Here is a 20,989-nt window from a genome sequence, read left to right as displayed (position 1 = left end):
CACCTGAATTGAAATGATGCCTGGTTGAAACATTTCCTGTTTTAACTCAGTCAGATTTTGGCCAATTTTTTTTTTTTTTATTAAAGTCACGTTATTCAATTTAATCTTTTTAAAAACTGCAGAAATTTGAAATCAGGTCAAACATTGATCGTTACCGATTAAGTTGGACGTTAGGTGCTTTTTTTGAAAGTTTTATCATGGGAAGTGATGCCTGGTCGTTATGACTTAGGCAGTTTTTGACCGATTTAAATCGTAACAAATAACAGCAAATTTTGACCGGTTGAAATGTTTCTCATTATAACTCAGTGAAGTTTTTGCTGATTCTAATAATTCTTTTTCTTTTTTATACGCCCACATTGAAATGTGGTTGTATATTGTCGTCGTCGCCCCCGTCCGTCCGTCCTTCGGTCCGGCGTGGACGCTCTAGAGGCTAAAGTTAATATCCGATTGACTTTAAATTTATATACAGTCTTTAAGGTCATGAGACGATGAAGTCTATTGATTTCAGTGATTTCCGATAATTACTGCCAGAGTTATGGCCCTTGATCACTTCAAAAAATCTTGTGGACGCTCTACAGGCTAAAGATAATATCCGATTGACTTTAAATTTATACACTGTGTTAAAGGTCATGAGACGAAGAAGCCTATTGATTTTCAGCCATTTCCGATAATTACTGCCGGAGTTATGGCCCTTGATCACTTCCAAAAATCTTGTGGACGCTATAGAGGCTAAAGTTAATATCCGATTGACTTTAAATTTATACACAGTGTTAAGGTCATGAGATGAAGAAGGCTATTGATTTTCAGTGTTTAAGGTCATGAGACGAAGAAGTCTATTCATTTTCAGCGATTTTCGATAATTACTGCCAGAGTTATGGCCCTTGATCACTTCAAAAAATTTTGTGGACGCTCTAGAGGCTACAGTTAATATCCGATTGACTTTAAATTTATACACAGTGTTTGAGGTCATGAGACGAAGAATCTAATTGATTTTCAACAATTTCCGATAATTACTGCCAAAGTTATGGCTCTTGATCACTTCAAAAAATCTTGTGGACGCTCTAGAGGCTAAAGTTAATATCCGATTGACTTTATATTTATACACAGTGTTTAAGGTCATGAGACGAAGAAGCCTATTGATTTTCAGCAATTTCCGATAATTACTGCCAGAGTTATGGCTCTTGATCACTTCAAAAAATCTTGTGGATGCTCGAGAGGCTAAAATTAATATCCAGTTGACTTTAAATTTATACACAGTGTTTAAGGTCATGAGACGAAGAAGCCTATTGATTTTCAGCAATTTCCGATAATTACTGCCAGAGTTATGGCTCTTGTTCACTCAAAAAAGTCTTGTGGACGCTCTAGAGGCTAAAGTTAATATCCGATTGACTTTAAATTTAAACACAGTGTTTAAGGTCATGAGATGAAGAAGCCTATTCATATTCAGCGATTTCTGATAATTACTACCAGAGTTATGGACCTTGATCACTTCAAATAATCTTGTGAATGCTCTAGAGGCTAAAGTTAATATCCGATTGACTTTAAATTTAAACACAGTGTTTGAGGTCATGAGACGAAGAATCTTATTGATTTTCAACGATTTCCGATAATTACTGCCAAAGTTACGGCCCTTGATCACTTTGAAAAATCTTGTGACGCTCTAGAGGCTAAAGTTATCATCTGATTGACTTCAGATTGATACACAGAGTTTAAGATCTTGAGACGAACAAGTAAGTCGATTTTCAATGAATTTTTATGACTCAAACAGCTAAATCCATGATATTCAAAGTTTCGTATACTAAACATTAGCATGGGGCAGAATTTTATAAAAACCAAACAAATTCTAATGTTTTTCTGATAATTACTTTATGTGTTGTTACTCTTAATCAGATTTTAGTGTATTATAAATTTCATTACCGAAAAAAAGTAAAAATATGCGACAACACTTGTTGACTCCCCGGACGACTTAGCTGCTGTGGGCGTATGTTTCGTTGCCTGGCAACCTATCTTTAAGATTCTTTATATAACCCATGACATGTGACAGGAAGTGACCGTGAATATGAAAGCTTTCATATCTGCCTGGCAGATTTAGTTTTAATTGTACCTAAGTCTGTTTTTGTACTGCTGTTGAGCGGGGGATTTTTAAATATCTATTTTCGCCAACTAACTACTAGAAATCTTTTTCAAAAATCAAATTTTTTTTGTAAGACCAAAAACAGACAAGTACTGGCGTTACCAGGCAATAATCGAAATAACAGCTTATTAGTTGATTTGAGCTTAACATGTTTTATTTACATTTAATATCATACATTCAAATAAAAAATTAGCTTCAAAAGTTCAACAAATGACCAAGATATCTAGGAGGAACTCATCTTTGATTTTTCATTCAGAGGCCTAATGAATATGACAATCCAATTACCAAGGGCAATTAAAAAATACAGTAATCATATTGAGCCGTAACTCTGATAAAGGATTGTGGCCTAGGCTATGAGTGAAAGTAGGCAGCTAATAAATATACTACAGTATGCCAAAAATTATAGACATGGTTATCCAGACACTACTGCTGGTGTGTGTTTGGAAACATCCCCTGACAAATTTAAAAAACCTCACAAAGCTAAAGATAGATGCATGAGACTAGGAAAGTGGATTCTAAGAGTAAGATTCTTTCAAACAGAATTAACTAGTTTATTCCCTAAAATATATCTGAGATAGTAGAAATAAATTGCAGCCACGATTCTCAATGTTAGGCCTACATATGAAGAGTCAGTCCATCCATTCTGATTCCACCCAAATTATTCTGTGTTTAACATGCCAATTATCAATCTATTATATCTTTCATTATCATTAATTGATCAAAAAAAATCAGTTTGACTATACAAACTGCAAAATTCTCTTCATTCTTTTTGACACGAAAGCTATCTTCCCTATTATAACCAACCATAAGACCAACAAAGATTAATCTTTGATCTTTGTCAAATTTACAGTTTTACCATTATTGCAAGTTGGCATCCCCAAACCCATTCTCGGTACATATTTTAAAGACTATCATAATTACTGTGCAGCACAGTGGATGTTTACAGCCGACACCAGGATTCATCCATTAGATTTTTTTTATCATTTACGTTGTCCATGATCTTAGCTTTTAATTGTCTTCTGGGTTTTTAGTTATTTTTTTTTTGTTGTGATACATTTAAGTTAATTTAATTGGTTTTATAATGCAACTAAAAGCCAACATAAACTTATGCATTAAAACATATCACAGTTAGGCCAAGAAAAAAAATACCCTTGTTTACAGTTATTTAGCCAAAAATAAAATGGATAATCAAGTAAATATTGATTAATTAAAGCTCTAATAAATGAAAGTTCTGTATTAAGATTCTTCCTACAAAGTTAAACAGTGGTGCTAGCTTCCATTAACTTTCAATTAATTTTTTCTAATGATTTCTCATAAATTTTACCTGGTTATTTGAGCTTTTACACAACCATACAAAATAATGCAATTGCCCAGTAGCTCATTTGTAGGACTTAACTTATTGGAGTTGTTTCATTTTTAATCCAGCATTCATTCTTTGTGTCTGTATTTCATGACCTGCGTGTATAGAAGTATTTTTCGAATATATATTTTGTATTGTTTTGGGGTATTGGCAAGTAATCACGATGCCTGGGGAAAAATAAAGACGTCATGACATTAGGATTTATGAAACCACGAATTGATGAATTTCGTAATCCTTGATATGTGTTTTTGACAGAATATCCAACAACAGAAAACCAATGTCATATTAATTGATTCGCTATGAAAATTATTAGCCAGCCCGGTTGATGCAGAAAAGTAGAACATTAAACCCCATTTCATTTTCTAAGGAAAAACATGGTTGTCTAGTGACCATGACTTTTCAATAACCTAATAGAATGATTTTATTCAACTTTTCTTAGGTCATTTTTTTACATACACTTCCAATTTGTACATTAAAACGAAAATATTAGAAGTTAAAATTCAATCCAGAATGGAATGCCGTTGTCCTGCCGAAATTCTCGTCGCAAGCATTGCACATACAGTATGAACGTAGAAAACAGATTAATTATGTTAATAAGATGGTTAACATCCTTTCCTTTCTTGAACAGTATAATCTTCAAAAATCCAAACTAGTTGGTCACAGTATTTTGAGTGATTAATATTTCAGATGATGAAGATAGGGAAGTAAAAGAAGATGAATATTTGTCCATCTCACCACCAGATGAAAAGGCTTTAGAAGAACTTTTAGCAGGTAAATATTACTGGGATGTATTTAAGGTCAATTGGTTTCAGGTAATAGAGGAAAGGGAACCATTATTTTCTGAATGCAATTTATATTTTATTGGAAACAAGTACCAAAATTTTCACAAAAATTGCTCTTTTTGGAAACAGATTTTAGAATAGAACCCAGCTATGAATATTGTGCCTACTGTAATATGCACTGATAATAAATAAGACTCATTATATTTCCCAATGAAATATTAAAATCTGTTTTTATTTTCATTTTGAAAAGTTTGATCACACTTGCTACATAAGCTTACAAAATGCAGCATTCAAATGAATTTTTTCAAGGAAGTAAATATAGAGATAAATAGGATTCCGTTAAGACAGCTTTCAGATAAATAACTTATCAGATATACAGTTTATTGTTATTAATTTTTCACATTCTTAAATTTATTGTCCCCAGCCTTTCGAAGAAAACAGGGGACTATTAAAATGAGTCTGTCTGTCTGTCTGTCACACTCCTTGGGACAATAACTTTTCTTCTAATTGAGCTAGAATGTTCAAATTTGGTGGATTAGGTGGATGCCTTGATGGAGTTTAAAGGTGAGCATTTTCTGCTGATTTTATTGGTTGATGATTTGGGGAATGATAACTTTAGTTCTAATTAAGTGAGAGTGATGAAACTTGCTGTATAGTTTTATTACATAATACCTACTACCTAGACTAATTTAGATAATGAGCATTTTCTGTTCAGGGTAAGCAGAGCGATGAGCAATTTGATTGCTCAAGACTTTTAAGCACAATAATTGTCCTTTGAATTGAGGTAGAATGTTCAAACTTGGTGTAGGCGTTCATTAGGTGAATGCCTTGATGGAGTTTGAAGATGATCATTTTCTGCTTAGGGTAACCAGAGATAAGCTATTTGATTGGTTGATGCTTTGAGACACGATAACTTTAGTTCTAATTTCATTACATCAATACCTTGACTAAGTTCGATAATGGGCATTTTCTGCTCAGGGTAAACAGAGCGATAAATAATTTCATTGGTTGAGACTTTGGAGCTCAACAACTTTGATTCTAATTGAGTGATAGTGGTGAAACTTCGTGTATAGTTTCATTACATCAATACCATAACGAAGTTCGATGCTGAGCATTTTCTGCTTAGGCAAATTGGTGACTTCAGTCTGATTGGTCGAGACTTTGGAAGGCAATAACTCTCCTTCTAATTGAGGTAGAATGTTCAAAATTGGTGTAGGTGAATGCCTTGACAGAGTTCAATCATGCGCATTTTTAAGTTGACATATAATTTGTTTTAAGAACCTTGTAAAAGTAAAATGAAACTACTTCAAGTATCATGTTCTTGCCCAACCCAAGTGTTTCAGAGAGATTATTTGTGCTAAACCAACAGATGCCGCTCCTAACGGTATAGTTAATGATAAAGCAATTTAAAAACTAAAATTAATTTCTAAAGCTGCTGTAATAACCAAAACTTTAAATATTACTGCTTTTCAGAATCGTCAACAATAGATTTTTTACGGCTGTAACATTTAATATATATGTGTCATCCGTTTATTTGGGATTTCGGCAGGGGACATCAGACTCACTGTTGGCTTGTTGTTTATGAATGTCATTACTTCCTTAGGTCATGATTTCTTGTTAAATTTTCACTTTAGATTAAATTCTAGAACCACGTTATGTAAATCTATAAAACAGAAAGTTTCACTTTAGGAAACTTCAGAAACTTATAAATTGTAAAAAAAAACTTTATAATTACCGGCTATTTATTTTGTATTGGGTGTAATATTTAATGATGAAATTGTACAGTTAATGATTATTATTACTACTCTACTATTACTATAGGCCTACAGTCTTGTCAGGTTCATTGCTTGGGGAATATTACCTTTTCTTGATTATTATTGATGTTAGACAAATAAAAAAATACTCTTAAAGATTTATTTTTTGCACGTACAATGTCAGGTGTTTTATTAAAATGGATTATAAACACTGAATATTCAGTACACAATTATAATGTTGCTCCAGTACTCCTGGATTTATCCGAAGCCTAAAAGAAATTAACCTCAAGACTGTATAAGGGAAAAAACATGTTACAAACCCGATAAAAATTCTTATGAATCATTGAGTACATCTGATGAAGAATGCAAAATATATGAACACTTAACATGTTTCTGGGTTCTTCATTCTTGTTTAATATTTTATGCTTGGCGGCTGTCTTATCTTAAGTAGAACTTGAAACACACTTTGGTATTCCACTTTAAATTGTAAATGAACTTTTCCTTGGGATTTTTATGCATCATGAGCTTTGTATTTGGTTTTTTTTCCGAGAAAGAAAGAGTTGGAGTTTAACAAATACGAAACACAAACTAAGTTATTTTCAGACTAGCATATCTTTTATAACATATTTCTGTGTCATGACATGTTTGACATATCTTTATTGCAATAATTCAGCAACCAGAGGACATGGAGAATACCTAGATGGTTATGCTGGCGACCCTACTCCTTCCTTGTCATGTACAAGCCTTGGATTAAAACTGTGACCTTATCGTCACAGTGTTTTTCTACAGATATTTTCCGGTACATGTACCATTCTATGTGGAGAGAGAGAGAGAGAAAGAATTAGAGCAAACTTTTCTCTCCCCAACAATGCAAATGTAATTGAGTGGCAATTTTTTGTTATTTGTTGTTTATAACACTGTAGGAGTCACAACTAGAATGTACCTGATTTAAATCCAAAGTTGGGTCTAAAAGAAAGTAAGACTGACAAGGAAACTGTGTCTGTTCATTTGGATGGATGTGCTTGTTGAATTTGGCAGTGTGCATGAAAGATCCATTGGCATTTGGAAGAAGAATAGGTGGAAAAATGCTCTCCCTCGGATGTTAAACTGTGTTCGTTCATTCCTAATTTTCAACCATTCTCATATCAAGATATTATTTTTATTAGTATAGAATATAAAAACTGGTAGACATTAAAAAAACCTACTTATCATTTCCTTTCGTAGTGAGGTTGTGGCTTTCAATAACGTGCTTGAGTTTGATTTATGAAACAGCAATATACTGGTAATGATTAACAGGACATACAATTTGAATCCCCCTCTGTCATTATTGCTACCACTTTTTAAATTTTAGACCAAAAAAAGTAACAGAAAATTAATGTCTTATTCCCTGAACACTGAGCCAGTATGACATTAGTTCTCCAACATTTTCAAAATATTGATTTTTAATCTGGCAAGCCATTTGCTGTCATTTAGCATCATAAGTTTTTCTCTCCTCAAGGGTAACCAAATCAAATTTAGTCTCATAAAAGAAGGGTATCTTTCAAATTAGCCAATCAGGTAATCATAGATAATTATCTGCAAGCACCTTGCTAATATCGTCATTTCCTCTAAACCACTCTGTCTTTTTTCGTCAAGACTTTTTTCTGCTTACTTGTTGTCCCACAAATTTTATTAGTGAAATCTTTGTTTAAACTGGACGTGGGTGTATTTGTCAATTGAATTAGAATCTGATGACATCTCAGTAATTGTACATGTAGTTAATGGTATTTTGATATGAATTTAATAGCAATGCTTGTTCAGTCCTCGCTATTATTTGTTTGTTTATCAGTAAATTTTGTTGTTTGTGAATATGTAGTCTGACATAAATGTCAGAGAGAGATGAGGTTCAACATCCTCTTAACACAAACTGTGTCATTTCAGGGCTAGCATATATAAGGTACAATTATATTTCAGTGAATTGCTTGCACTTTGGGTCTTTAGTAGTGGGAGAAAATTGGAGGACTTGGAGCTTGGAGAAAACACATGAGCAAACTCTACTCCTTGTCACACCCCAACTTGATCAAAACCATGCCACTCAACTCAGTGACAGACTTTCTTTTCTAAAGAACAAGTGTCAGACCATTTGACCACCCAACCCCCTAAATTTTACATACATTTTGTTGACATTTATATTCAATAGAAATACATGGGTAATGGACAAAACTATAAATGTTATAGGTAAAGATGTAATTATGTCATCTAAAAGTCTGATAATTCTAATGACCAGGAAAGTAGGTTAATAAAAGTTTGTTACAGTACAGGCTATTGGCCACTATTTATCAAAATTCAGTGTGTGCCAACCACCACAACCATTCATAATATTTGAATATTCCAAATTGCCTTGGCTTGAAATACCAACCAATATATTTATACTATAAGTCTAACATACTTTTCAGTCAGTCGTAGGGGTATTAAGGTGTACCATATTCCCATTCCTGGCACAATTCTTGACTTACGATATACCAATTTAATTTTCAGAAACAGGCTGTTATCCTTTTCAAAGCACCTGGTGCTTCTTTTCTAATGAGGTGTTTTTCATTTGGTATTTTTATGCTTATACAATATATTACTCAATAATAAAAATGGGGTAAATGGAATAGGCATAGCCTATATCACCCCTTTCTCAAATTACAAATATATTCAAGTAAGTCTTGGCAACAAAATGAATATGAGATAATAAACACACCGCACTGGTTAAGATGAATCGATATCTACTTTTGTTTTATTATGACGAAATATACGTCTCTCTGGTGAATTTATTAATGTAGTTTACCAAAGATAAGCATAGGAACAAGAAATGGCTAATGATTACTTCCTCAGTAAAATTCAGCAAGTTAAATAAACTGGTATCACTATCCGAAATATCCGAAATGCCAAATAAAACATTGCTGTTTATATAAATGAACTATTCCTACTTTTAATTTTGTTGAAAGAAAATTATACAAATAATGTTAAAAGTTCCAATGGTCTGGATTATTCTAGCCTATGTTATCTCCATAACAACAGATATTATTCTGAACAAAATAGCAACCGTTTGGTAACTATTTGCTCATATATACAGTTCATGCAATATTGTCTCAGTTAATAATTTACTCTGCATTTCAAATACATTTTGAATCTTTGTATGACCTTTGATAGTATTCAAATTTGGCCTAATTTGTTGTGGTCTATAAGACATTATAGACTGGAATGATTGAGACATAAATTACTAAACAAATACTGTAATTTAAAAATATTTTGTAGCCTATTTTATGTACACATTGCCTCAACTCCTCCTATGAAAACAAGTTCATATTTTTGGGCGGTAAATCAAGAGGATGTCAAAGAATATCAGGATATCTAGAATATATTTCTAGGAACAATGACTATAATGCTAATGTTTTCAGGCAACATTGACCCACATGATATAGAGATGAACCAGTTGAAACGGCTCATGAACATCGTAGAAATCATGGTTAAACAGCTGGATGATGAAGAACAACAAGAGACTAGATCATCAGGTATTCATTATGGATATTTCAAACAGAAAACTGTTGTGAATTAAAGAGAATGAGGATGTTAAACTACTCTGTAACAAACATTTGTTATTTTTGGAAATAAATGTCTACAAACTTAAAACATATGTCATGTTCAAACAGGCTAATGACCTCGGACTAGTATTGGTGTAATTCCTGGCCCAACCCCTCCTGTAAGAATAGTAAATCAATAGATGTATGAGAGAAGAGGGTTTCCTGTCTGCCAAACTCATTCATGAGCCCCCAGATCCCCTTGGGCTTTAGGCCAATGGCCTACTATGCATATGCCTATTGGTAAATCCAGCCCTGCATATATCTGATAATGTTTGTTTTACTGTGTTTTGTTAGACAATAAAATTTATATATTTTTTTTACATTTCCAGAAGAAGATATTTTAACACCAGATTCAGACACTGCCATAGAGGTGCCCGTAGTTGTTCCAGAAGAGACAGTCATTACTGCTAATGGCAAAGAACCTGTTGTCATTAACAGTGACAGTGACATTCCAGTTGATAAAAAAGCAGTGGAAAAAGAGCCGATAGATGAGAATCCAGAAGGTTAGTTTCAGTACATGAATTGTGGCGGATGTCAGGCTGAAAACTGTAGTTCATTCTTGTCTTGGTCTCTGTGTTACAAACTATATAATGTTTAAAGAAAATAGGTAGATTCTAAAGTATAATTAGCACCATTTTCCCAGCATATTTTAAATAAAGAATATGTTGTCATTTTCAATTTATTCTCCTTTGGTTAGTTTGTTCAGATTTGGAACCTTGAGAAAATTTAATACTGGGTAATACTTTTCCAAATATTTTCAAATAAAGTTGTTTGGTTTCCAAGAGTATGGGTACAGGAACCTTAAAGGGACAATATTTTAGACATATGTCCGTGGGGGCAGAGGGCATGGACAGCTGAGGGAACACATTTTCATATTTTTGGCATTAAATATACTGACAAAATAAGAGCAGATCATAATTATATGTCAATCTTTAATTGACTCTTTGATTTGATCAGGGAAATAACATTGATAAAGATTTAAGTTCCTATATTATATGCATTTATATACTCACTAAAAGAATTCTTCATTGCACACAAGAGCAAAACAAAATTATATGTACTTAAAGCCAGTGTTTATTATATATGATACCAGCAATAATTCAAATCCATACATAATTAATTGAGACATCTCCACCCAAAGTTGGAAATAATAAATCCCCTAATAACAAATTTCCAGATACTGCTGTGTCTCGGAAAACAAGGTGCACTATGTCCCTTTAGTTTGCTGGAATTTCCACAACTCACAAAACACAATGATAATGCAGCATTTTGAAATGACTTGAATTTGAATATATTGTTAGAACTAAACTGGTCTATTATAACAGAAAATCGTTAATAGATAATTTAGAATAAATATATACTGATCAGAAGTTAAAGTATAATTATTATTTATAGATACAGAAGCGGTAACATCTGCTAGGGATGTAGTTGATATGAGATATGGCTACATAGTACTAGATCAAAAGTAAGTATAGAACCTAATTGTATTTTTGTCCTTGGAGTAGTTATTTTTGGATGTTCATACCAGGAAATCTACTGACATGTTATTATATTTTTGATTTCGTATTGATACCATGTTTCATGTCATTCATATTCATTTTCTATCGAAATGATAATAATACTGATGTATGTATACATAAACAACTTCTAAAAGTATTACTTTAAGAATTCAAAAATTTAATTGTTTATTTACTGTGGCCCTGAAAACGGCTTAATAAATTGAATTGTGGTCTCTGTTGAACAAGATTTATACAAATTATCTGGTCAGTATAGATATGTCCAATTCTTGACATTCTCAGCTGATTAGAACAATCTCTTGTTTTTACTAATCTTGATATTCAGATTTCTTTATTTGACATTTTCCAACATACTAAAGAACAATTTATCAAAATTCGAAAAAGTTGTTTTGTGGAATCATTAATATATCAAATGTACACGACATAATTTAATTATTTCATCTTCTGTGAAAATGAAGGAAATTGGATATTTAAACTAATTTAAAGAACTATCAAATTTGACACATAAACATGAAAAAGTGTTCAGATTATATATTATTTGTAAAAAGACACTTCTAAGATAGTTGTTTGTAACAACTTTCATAATGAAGGACTATTAAAATGGTAATAAAGAGAGAAAGTTAATATGTAACAGTAAAGATACATTACATATATAATGAATGTTGTTTGATTAAAGTTACCAGTATTGTCATACAATTAATTATATATATGGTTCTAAAGAAATTGAATTAAACTTATTTTTGACGTTTTGGGACAGACTCTGGGTGTAGCTCTACGACAAATACAGTTCACTATAATTCCTTGTTTTTATAGTTACCTATGTAAATTTAAATGAAAACATGTCAAATGTTGATGTTGGAAAATATATATATTCACCATAAACATGTCCTGGAGCGATAACAGAATCTAACAGATAATAGCCTACAGCAGAATCTATCCACACATTTTTTCTAACACTATATCTCAACTGACAGATCCAAAACCCAAACCAAGACCACATATAGTATTGTATATCAACATCATACAAGCCCAATGTAAACCTGTTTCATGCAAAAATATCTTGATGTTGATACCCAAACCTGGTTGTAGAAATACCATGCACTAGTACCCAATACAGAATAAAAATACATTTCATCCCAAAGCCTGTATTCCTTCTCTAATAATAAAATCAGGGGCCTGTTTCACAAAATTTTAACTAAGATAAAGTCCAAATTTTAGTAATTTGATTGGATAATATTAGATTGATTTTAGTGCTTAGCCAATCAAAATTGAAGTATCTACTAAAATTTGGATTTTTTCTTTAGTTAAAATTTCGTGAAATAGGCCCCAGGTTATAAATATTTCCAAAATACATTTTTTAATACACAGGACAGTTTGATACCAGGTATGTGACAAATAAAACCCCAGCATTCTATCCATTAGTTAAACTTTGTACTTTAAAGTTCTTTATATCTTCATGCAATGAACTTTAGGGGGTTCACGGTGGCTAAGTGGGTAAGATGCTGGCTCGCTAGCCTGGAGTTCAGGTGTTCGATCCCTGCATTGGCCGAGAAAGTTCATCCAGATTTTCCGGCGTGTCAGTGATGCAGGACGGAGGGCCTGACAAGGACAGCTGTCTAGTTTTTCGGATAATACGAAAAACCGAGGTTCCGTGTACACAATTGCATGCACGTAAAAGATCCCTCGACAGTTGAAATTCGCCATAAGAGTAGGCCATAGTGCCGCTGTCCGCACAAAATTTTCCTCATATCACTCTGTATGGCATATGCCGGTCTTCAGAAAAGAACAGTTAAACCCCATTTCATTTCTTAAATTTTATTTCAATATTATCAGGCCTTTAGCAGGAGCATTGAAAAACAGGAATCTTGTATGTGTATAGAGATAAAAATAGAGAACTAAAAGCCAAGATTAATTTCAAAACACATTGTAATCAGTGTGGTCTATAATATTTGCAATATTTGTTTTTCTTATACATTAATATCATTCTATTTGAGTGCATGTTATTACAGTTAAAATCGTGGCTTGTTTTCATTCAGATATATCCTTTGTGGTTTATTCTGAAGATATTACACTCTATCATTATCCAGTACTTCTTGTAGAAATTTTATCAAGATATGAAAGTTTTGAAAGTAAGATTAATTCCTGGAATTATCTGGTAATGATATTGATAATACATCCCTTTTTTTAGCCCAAAAACATCAGTTCCTGAAATATTTGTAATAGATTAGCTCCTAGATTAAATTCATATCTGAAAAGCATCACAAAAAATAATCCTTTCGGTTTTTTGCTCTCATCCCTTAATGGAGTATAAAACTTGTATCATCAAGATTACAAAGTTTAATCTCACGATTTTTTGGTAGCCAGACCGACAGTTGGCAATATTGATGAAGAAATTTGACACATCTTAGAAAAATAATGGAGGCAATTTTAATTTAATTTTTAAGATACCATGAAATGAATTGAAAGAGTTTATTTCATGGAGATTTAAATGCTAAATATAAATTGCTTAGACAGCAAATTTAGATTTGTTTGAAGTCCATAGTTTTGATTTTCTTAAGTGTTTATATAACAGATATATAAAATCCTTGCATATACAAACAGATATTTAAAATCCCTGCATATACAAACAGATATTTAAAATCCCTGCATATACAAACAGATATTTAAAATCCCTGCATATACAAACAGATATTTAAAATCCTTGCATATACAAACATCTTCATAAAGTTCCGTTTAAAAGACTTTACCAAATGAGTGCTTGAAATAATCCTGTGACACCTTTATATATACCATGGTGGTGACAATACAGGTTTACTTAATTTATATTATGTGCAGTAAAAGATTGTTTAAAAATAGATTTATTATTATTATTAAATTTATCTAGATTTAGTGATTTAAAAGATATAGTTGATTCAATTAAAAAATGATTAAATAAATTATACACAAAATTTTCAAAAACATTTGTTTTTTGTATAAAAAAGATTATCGCAAATTTATATAATGATTATAGATACACTATTAATTTAAAGTTTATTTTATGCTGAAAGGTTATATTCTTCATTGATCTTTTCTAACAGAAAATGAACAGCACTTATTGATCATAAAATATTTTTTGCACAGCTGAAATTTTGCTGTAATCATATGTTATTTGTAAAATATTTCGTTTATTTCATCAATGTAATTAATCAAGCCAGGTAAAAAATAAAATATGAAATTAAAGGACTTTTTTATATGCCCACATTTTCATGTGCACGTATATTGCCGTCACCCCTGTCCGTCCGGACGTCCACAATTTGTTTGTGGGCACTCTACAGGTCACAATTCTTATCCGACGAAACTTGAAATATAGGTTTATCTCCGAAAGATCTCGGTTCCTTTCGATAATGGCATGTATCGGATCAAAACTTCAGGGATTATGGCCCCTGATTGTACAAAAAATCACGTTTTTAGCTTGCAAACACTCTAGAGGTCAAATTTTCATCTGATTTTGCCTGGCAGCGGCTGGTTTGTTAAGGTATTCAGGCCCTGATCCTTTTGGTGGTGGATTGTGGGTAGGGTGGAGGGGGGCCAGGATTAAGGCACGATCTATAGGGGCTATAATCTTTAAGTGAAAAATTATATTTCATTGATGAATATGGATTTAGGTATTTTAAATCTATTTAAAAAAGGGTTCATTTAATATATTGTATGGTATATATATTTGTAGTAACCATACTACACCAAAAACGAACACTGTATACCAGGGGTGGGCTGTGGGTAAATATTTCCTGGACTGGGGATCTCACAGTACCTGTAGCTCAGGAGGGCGTTGGTCCTACTATATGTTAAAAAGGCTCTGTTCATCTTATTCCCATGGTCTTTCAGATTAAACATACATCAGAGAAATAACATTTGCAGAGTCATTTGTCAAATGAATCATGTTTATCATTATAATTTCAGTGTGGATGAAGTAACAGGTGGACGATTTCTACAACAGTTTTTTTCTGTTATCAACCTTCCATTCTCTGACTTAGATGAGATTCAGTAAGTATCACCTACTATAAAATAAGAACAAATTGTGAGCATGGTAAGAATGTACTCAGCGCAATCTATTGTCCCTTATATCTTTGATAAATGCTCAAATTCTTCATTGAGGGAAAGTTGAAAGTGTTGCATATTTACTTCCAGGGCTCTTGTTTCAGTCATATATGCTAAACTTCCAAGAAAGAAGAGTCCTCTTGGTTTTCACCATTTGTGGCATTATCTTTAAGATTTGTTTTGTGTGTTTCAAAACAGTGTTAATACTCTAAAGGTTACAGTTATCATCATCTTTCTCTGAAATATGTAAAGTTTCCCTCCTATGTCCTCGAATTCTAACATTAACTTGATTTTTGACATTAACTTTTGGGATTATCGAAAAACTCTCTTCGGGGTACAATTATCAATTTATCATCTGACCTTTTCATGACAAAGTGCGAATATGGTTAGTTGCATGGCAACCTATGGTTATGGATTTTTCTAGGTTCCTATTGGTTGTCCACATTGTGGGAGCATGTGGTGTATATCACTGGTTTCAATAAGTAATCATATGTAGGCTACTAGTTTTTCAAAATGTCGATTTCACCTAACAGTTGTGAACATAATGATGTGATTTCCAACTAGATCTCCTACAAGAACTCACTGTACATATTAAACAGAAGACCTAAAAATTGTCAATCAAGAAATTTGTCTGCAGTTACAAGAAACCATTGAATTTCTTTCTATCATGAAGAAGCCATCTTAATGTTGGTTTTCATCCTTTTGAAGCCAAAAGACAGATAGAGGAAAACCTCCGAGCAGTAATCACAATTTTTGATGAAAAAAAATGGTGGCCCGCAGCACTACTTTCCTTAAAACTTTTTTTGTCTCCAAATTCTGCTGTGACTTTTCTCATTTCTCAAGTTTCAGAAATCGAGGTGGATCTTTTGATTGATGTTAAAAAAGTAGTGATAGAATTATTTTTGATGTCGCAGTTTTAGGAATTCATAATCATTTGCTATTTATTTTTATAGGGCAAACATCTTGTACTTTTAATCTTTGAAAATTTCGAGATTATTATTAGTTAGACTATATTATTCTTCTTATTATAGATTGTCCTCTTTCTCATATTTTATTCTTTTTTCTTAAAGAATAAATTCATTCAATTGGTAAAGCATTCTTCTTTGTTATTGTTAATGGATTCGCCTTTTTTCTAAAAATAAATCATTTTGGGTGATATTACATGATCAAATTAGGATCTTATTTCTTTAAGCACAAGTAAAATATGACTTTTTAAATGACGATTTAGTTAGTAATATTATCATACAATCCATCGATACAAAATAAGCAAGCTGAAATTATTTACACAGTTGCAAATATATAAATATATTGTATATATATATGTATATATATATATGTAAACAAATTAGAGAAAGACACCAAAATACTAATTTAACAGCGAGCGCTTTCTGTTCATACTGAACATCTTCAGGCCATTTTTATTTATGAAAGATTACGTAGAACAATAGATGTTACTACAAGTATATCAAATACAACATAATAATATTTACATATTTCTACAGTTAGTAAATGATCAATAAATAAAGAATTATTTCGTCTCGTACTATAAAATCCGTTTATTTAATTCTGGTTTGTATTTTTTGATGAAATAATTTTATTTACATTCAAGTAAATCATTATTTAAAAAATTCAGTTTGTAAAAGAGAAATACGTTGTACAAATTGAATTTTTTAAATAATGATTTACTTGAATGTAAAGAAAATTATTTCATCAAAAAATACAAACAAGAATTAAGTAAATGAATATTATAATAAGAGATGAAATAATTCTTTTTTTATTGATTATTTACTAAATGTAGAAATATGTTAATATTATTATGTTGTATTTAATATATTTATAGTAACATCATCACGTTGCGTCTATTGTTCTATGTAATCTTTCATAAATAAAAATGGCCTGAAGATGTTCAGTACGAACAGAAAGCGCTTGCCATTAAATTAGTATTTTGGTGTCTTTCTTTAATCTAGTTTATATATATATATTATATATTAGCTGGGAGTTAGTTGTATTTACCTATATTTTATTATATATAGAAGACTATTTACAGTGTTCATAACTTCTATAATAATAAAAAAAACAATATCTTTAAAGATGCATTATGTAAGGGCCGAATCTGCCTATTGTAATTTGGCTGACATTTTCAATGCATTCATTTTTCTTTATCTATTTTTAAACTATTTTAGCAAGAATGACGAGCTCTTTATCGGAATCTTACATATTGTTGGTGAAAATTAATTGCTTCGCCTGGTTTATCTGAGAAATCATTCCGAGTGATAAGATTATTCTAAGCTTGTTCCTCAATCATATCCTGAATAAAATAGTGTTTATATACCGGTATATATAAAAAAGAACACAAAACAAGAATATTCAAATTCAATGTGTAATTTATTTCTGAATTTTGCTATGCTTGTTTGAAAGTAAAAAATCCTGAAAAATATTAAATAATTTAATAATAGATTTTATTTTATAATACATGTGCTTTGGCCTATTTCAATGACATCTGTTGAAGAGGATTATTTGGGTGGTGATGTTAAAATGTACACTGATACACTGCCAGATACGTAAAGAGCATAGTTATAGACCAATTAAATGAAAATTCAGCTTTACAAAATGGCCATCTATTTCATAGATTTCCAAAAGAAAAATTATTAGCACTCAGTCTGTAACCTGGAACTGTTCCATACAATTTTCAGTGTGTAAATGGGTCAAAATTCATGACTGTGGCAAATGCTGTGCTTATAACCTGGGACGGTCTAGTCAAGAGTCCAGTGGCCGTGCTCCCACTTAAATTACCTTGGATGAATATTGTAGTCTGGAGGCTCAGTGCCGAGGGGTGTCCATCAAATGGGCACAAAACCAGATCCAACTTTTATTAGAGTAAAATTTTGCGTAGGATATGATGCCGAGTGGTAATCAGTCTGCCGTTGGGGCGTTTTCGAGATATTCGGGGTCAAAGGTCAAATGGGTTCATTTGCACTGAAAGTGAATGCGCGGTCATTCTTGTATCATGAAAATAAGCTGAAAATGATCGAAAGTAATCACACTTTTAATAAAATGTAAACTTGCTAAATTCACCTTTGTTCTTTGTGACCCCAGGGGTCAAAAGGTCACATTTTCCGTTTTAGCACTTGGAAGATTTAAAGTAATAAACCTCGGTGTAAAATATAAAAACCAAAGCGAAACCTGTTATAATTAATAATAGGAACACTTCAAATTTATCTTTAGGTGGTCTTAGCACCAAACATTTACTTTGGAACGTCGAAAATGATCTTGCATAACAGAACCAAAACGCTTCGGAGCCTGTTTCAAAAATACGTAAAAACTGTTAAATCAAAATCTCTCCGAATTAGTTTTACAACGAATGCTATACATAATGATACCAGTTGTCTGAAAAAAACAATAAAATAATTCCATGGCTGGACTCCAGCCTGCAGGCCGCGTCACAAAGCCTGCCAAAATTTTCCCCGCTAACACTTACCAATACAACATATATATCCTGTGAACTACTATGTACAATGCATTTGTCGTTTTTATCTGCTTCCATGTTCTGGCGAAATTCATAAAAACTCATAAAAAGTTTGCAAACTTTTAATCTCGTCGCCAGATGCTTGTTTTCCCGTCACAGATTAATAACGTTGGTTTTCCTCGACTGGGATTCTCGGAAATCCACGCGGCCTGCAGGCTGGAGTCCAACACTGAAACTATTCAATTGTTTTTCAGATAACTAGTATCATTATGTATAACAATCGTTGTGAAAGTAAATCAGAGAGATCTCGATTTGACAGTTTTTAGGTATTTTTGAAACAGGTTTCAAAGTGTGTTGGTTCTGTTATGCAAGATCATTTTCGACGTTGTGCTTGATAACGATAAGAGAATACTTGTCGAAACGTCGTGCTATACTTATAAACCAGTGATTGTATTTCCATATAAACTGTGTTGTGTTTTTTTAATGTGTTCAATCGCTAAATGCCACTCAAGGATTATTAATTAATAGTTTATATAACATTTCAGGCCTAAAGAAAGATGTACGATAGGCAGATTTACCTCTTGCATAATGCATGTTTAAATATCTTTGTTTTATTATTTCACACAATTATAAACACATATAATATCAAATTCCGACCTAACACTTAGTTCTAATCAAAATGATGACATGTTTGCAAAATCATGTTGTAAAGTCAAGGTAGGGTATGCGACACCCAAAATATTTTGAGGGTTCAAAGGGTTATGGTTGTTTATCAAGTACTAATTTACCAAAGAGTAGACTATTGTACTATTAATCGAGATGTGAGTAAACTGTTGATCAAGTTAAAGTATGTCTAATTTGATTGGAGATGGGAATAGAAAACCTTATTACAACTGACTGACATGGTTTTCCATACAAATCTCAGAATCAAGATAGACACCAAAATTCTTAACTGAGTCAACAATATTTATGTGGGAGTCAGCAATTTGGATGGTAGATCTAGATAAATTTGAAAGTTGCTCTTTGGTCCTATTATATACTGATGGTTTATATATCATATCTGTTGTATACAGTGCGATTCTATTAAATGAATCCTGATGATCTGTAGAATTCCAGCTTTGTGTATCATCAGTGTAACAATGGAAAATAATAGTTATTTCTTTTTAAAAAAAATAGAAGTTATTAGATATACATTATAAATTTTTCTGGAAGTTGAAAAAGATAATTTCACAAAGTTTAATTAAAAAACAGGAAGATTCTAAAATGTCAATTATTATTTTTTGTGAGGTTGTAAATTCTCTTGAAAGTTAAAAATCACTTAAATGGCATTTCTTTGGTTTGGTCTCAACAAATAAAATTGTTTTAAATCATTTAAATGCTGAATAATAATTTTTAAAAATTATCTATGTTAATATAAATCAGATGTAATGTAAAAAGAATAAATAATAGCTTTACTGACATTTATTCTGTGAATTTCAAATATCTTTAATATCTGATATTATGCTCCTTAATAAGATCTATATAAAGCTGCTTTGTAAAGAATGAAGCGATGTGACACTATTATGATTTACAATAGATGATGCAGTTGGGCATACTAAAAAAAATAGTTAGTCTTTAGATATCAAGATTATCTGAAATATGAAATCATTTTTGATCATCTTTTCTGTGAAAGAATATACCAACATTTAACAAACTCTGCCTTGCCGTGGATGTAGTTAATTCAGTACCAGATTTACCTCTTGCATAATGTATAAATATCTTTGTTTTATTATTATGCACAATTATAAAAGACATATATAATATCAAATTCCCACCGAACAATTAGTTCCAATCAAAATGATGCCATGTTTGCAAAATCATGTTGGTTTAAAGTATATTCTTGAATTAACAGATTAAATATGATCTCTGTCCCCAAGTTCACAAAGCATTCTCAGACTTAAGTTGAGAATTTACTCCATTTTTAATCACTGTTTATAAGGAATGTCTTTCATTCAGAAACACAAAACTTTTCACATAGTATCTTATTGATGTATTTGAGAATTTACCCCATTTTTAATCACTGTTTATAAGGAATGTCTTTCATTCAGAAACACAAAACTTTTCACATAGTATCTTATTGATGTATTTGATACATTAAAACAACAAAAGTTTTATAAAGGGCTATATTTTAGTTAAAATAAGGAGAAAAATTTTGAGTAAATTCTTAACTTAAGTCTGAGAATGCTTTGTTAACTCGGGGTCTGATTCTATTGTTCTACCAATGGTATTGGTTGCCTGGTTAACTTCCAAAG

At 31.7% G+C, this 20,989-nt stretch overlaps 1 protein-coding gene across 1 annotated transcript in view; it reads left to right on the top strand.

The window, feature by feature from the left end:
- The window catches only part of LOC126831999 (receptor-type tyrosine-protein phosphatase N2), a 155,545-nt gene that overhangs the window by 53,115 nt on the left and 81,441 nt on the right, over positions 1–20,989 (top strand). The window contains exons 5-9 of the mRNA XM_050562676.2: positions 4,182–4,265; positions 9,456–9,569; positions 9,968–10,141; positions 11,034–11,103; positions 15,095–15,178. Of these exons, the coding sequence (XP_050418633.2) occupies positions 4,182–4,265; positions 9,456–9,569; positions 9,968–10,141; positions 11,034–11,103; positions 15,095–15,178 (526 nt within the window). The remainder of the gene's footprint in view (positions 1–4,181; positions 4,266–9,455; positions 9,570–9,967; positions 10,142–11,033; positions 11,104–15,094; positions 15,179–20,989) is intronic.

The sequence above is a fragment of the Patella vulgata genome, chromosome 9 (assembly GCF_932274485.2).
Source record: "Patella vulgata chromosome 9, xgPatVulg1.2, whole genome shotgun sequence".
NCBI classification, from domain to species: Eukaryota; Metazoa; Mollusca; class Gastropoda; family Patellidae; genus Patella; species Patella vulgata.
Note: the sequence above shows the minus strand (reverse complement) of the source record. Positions and strands in the feature narration are given on the sequence as shown.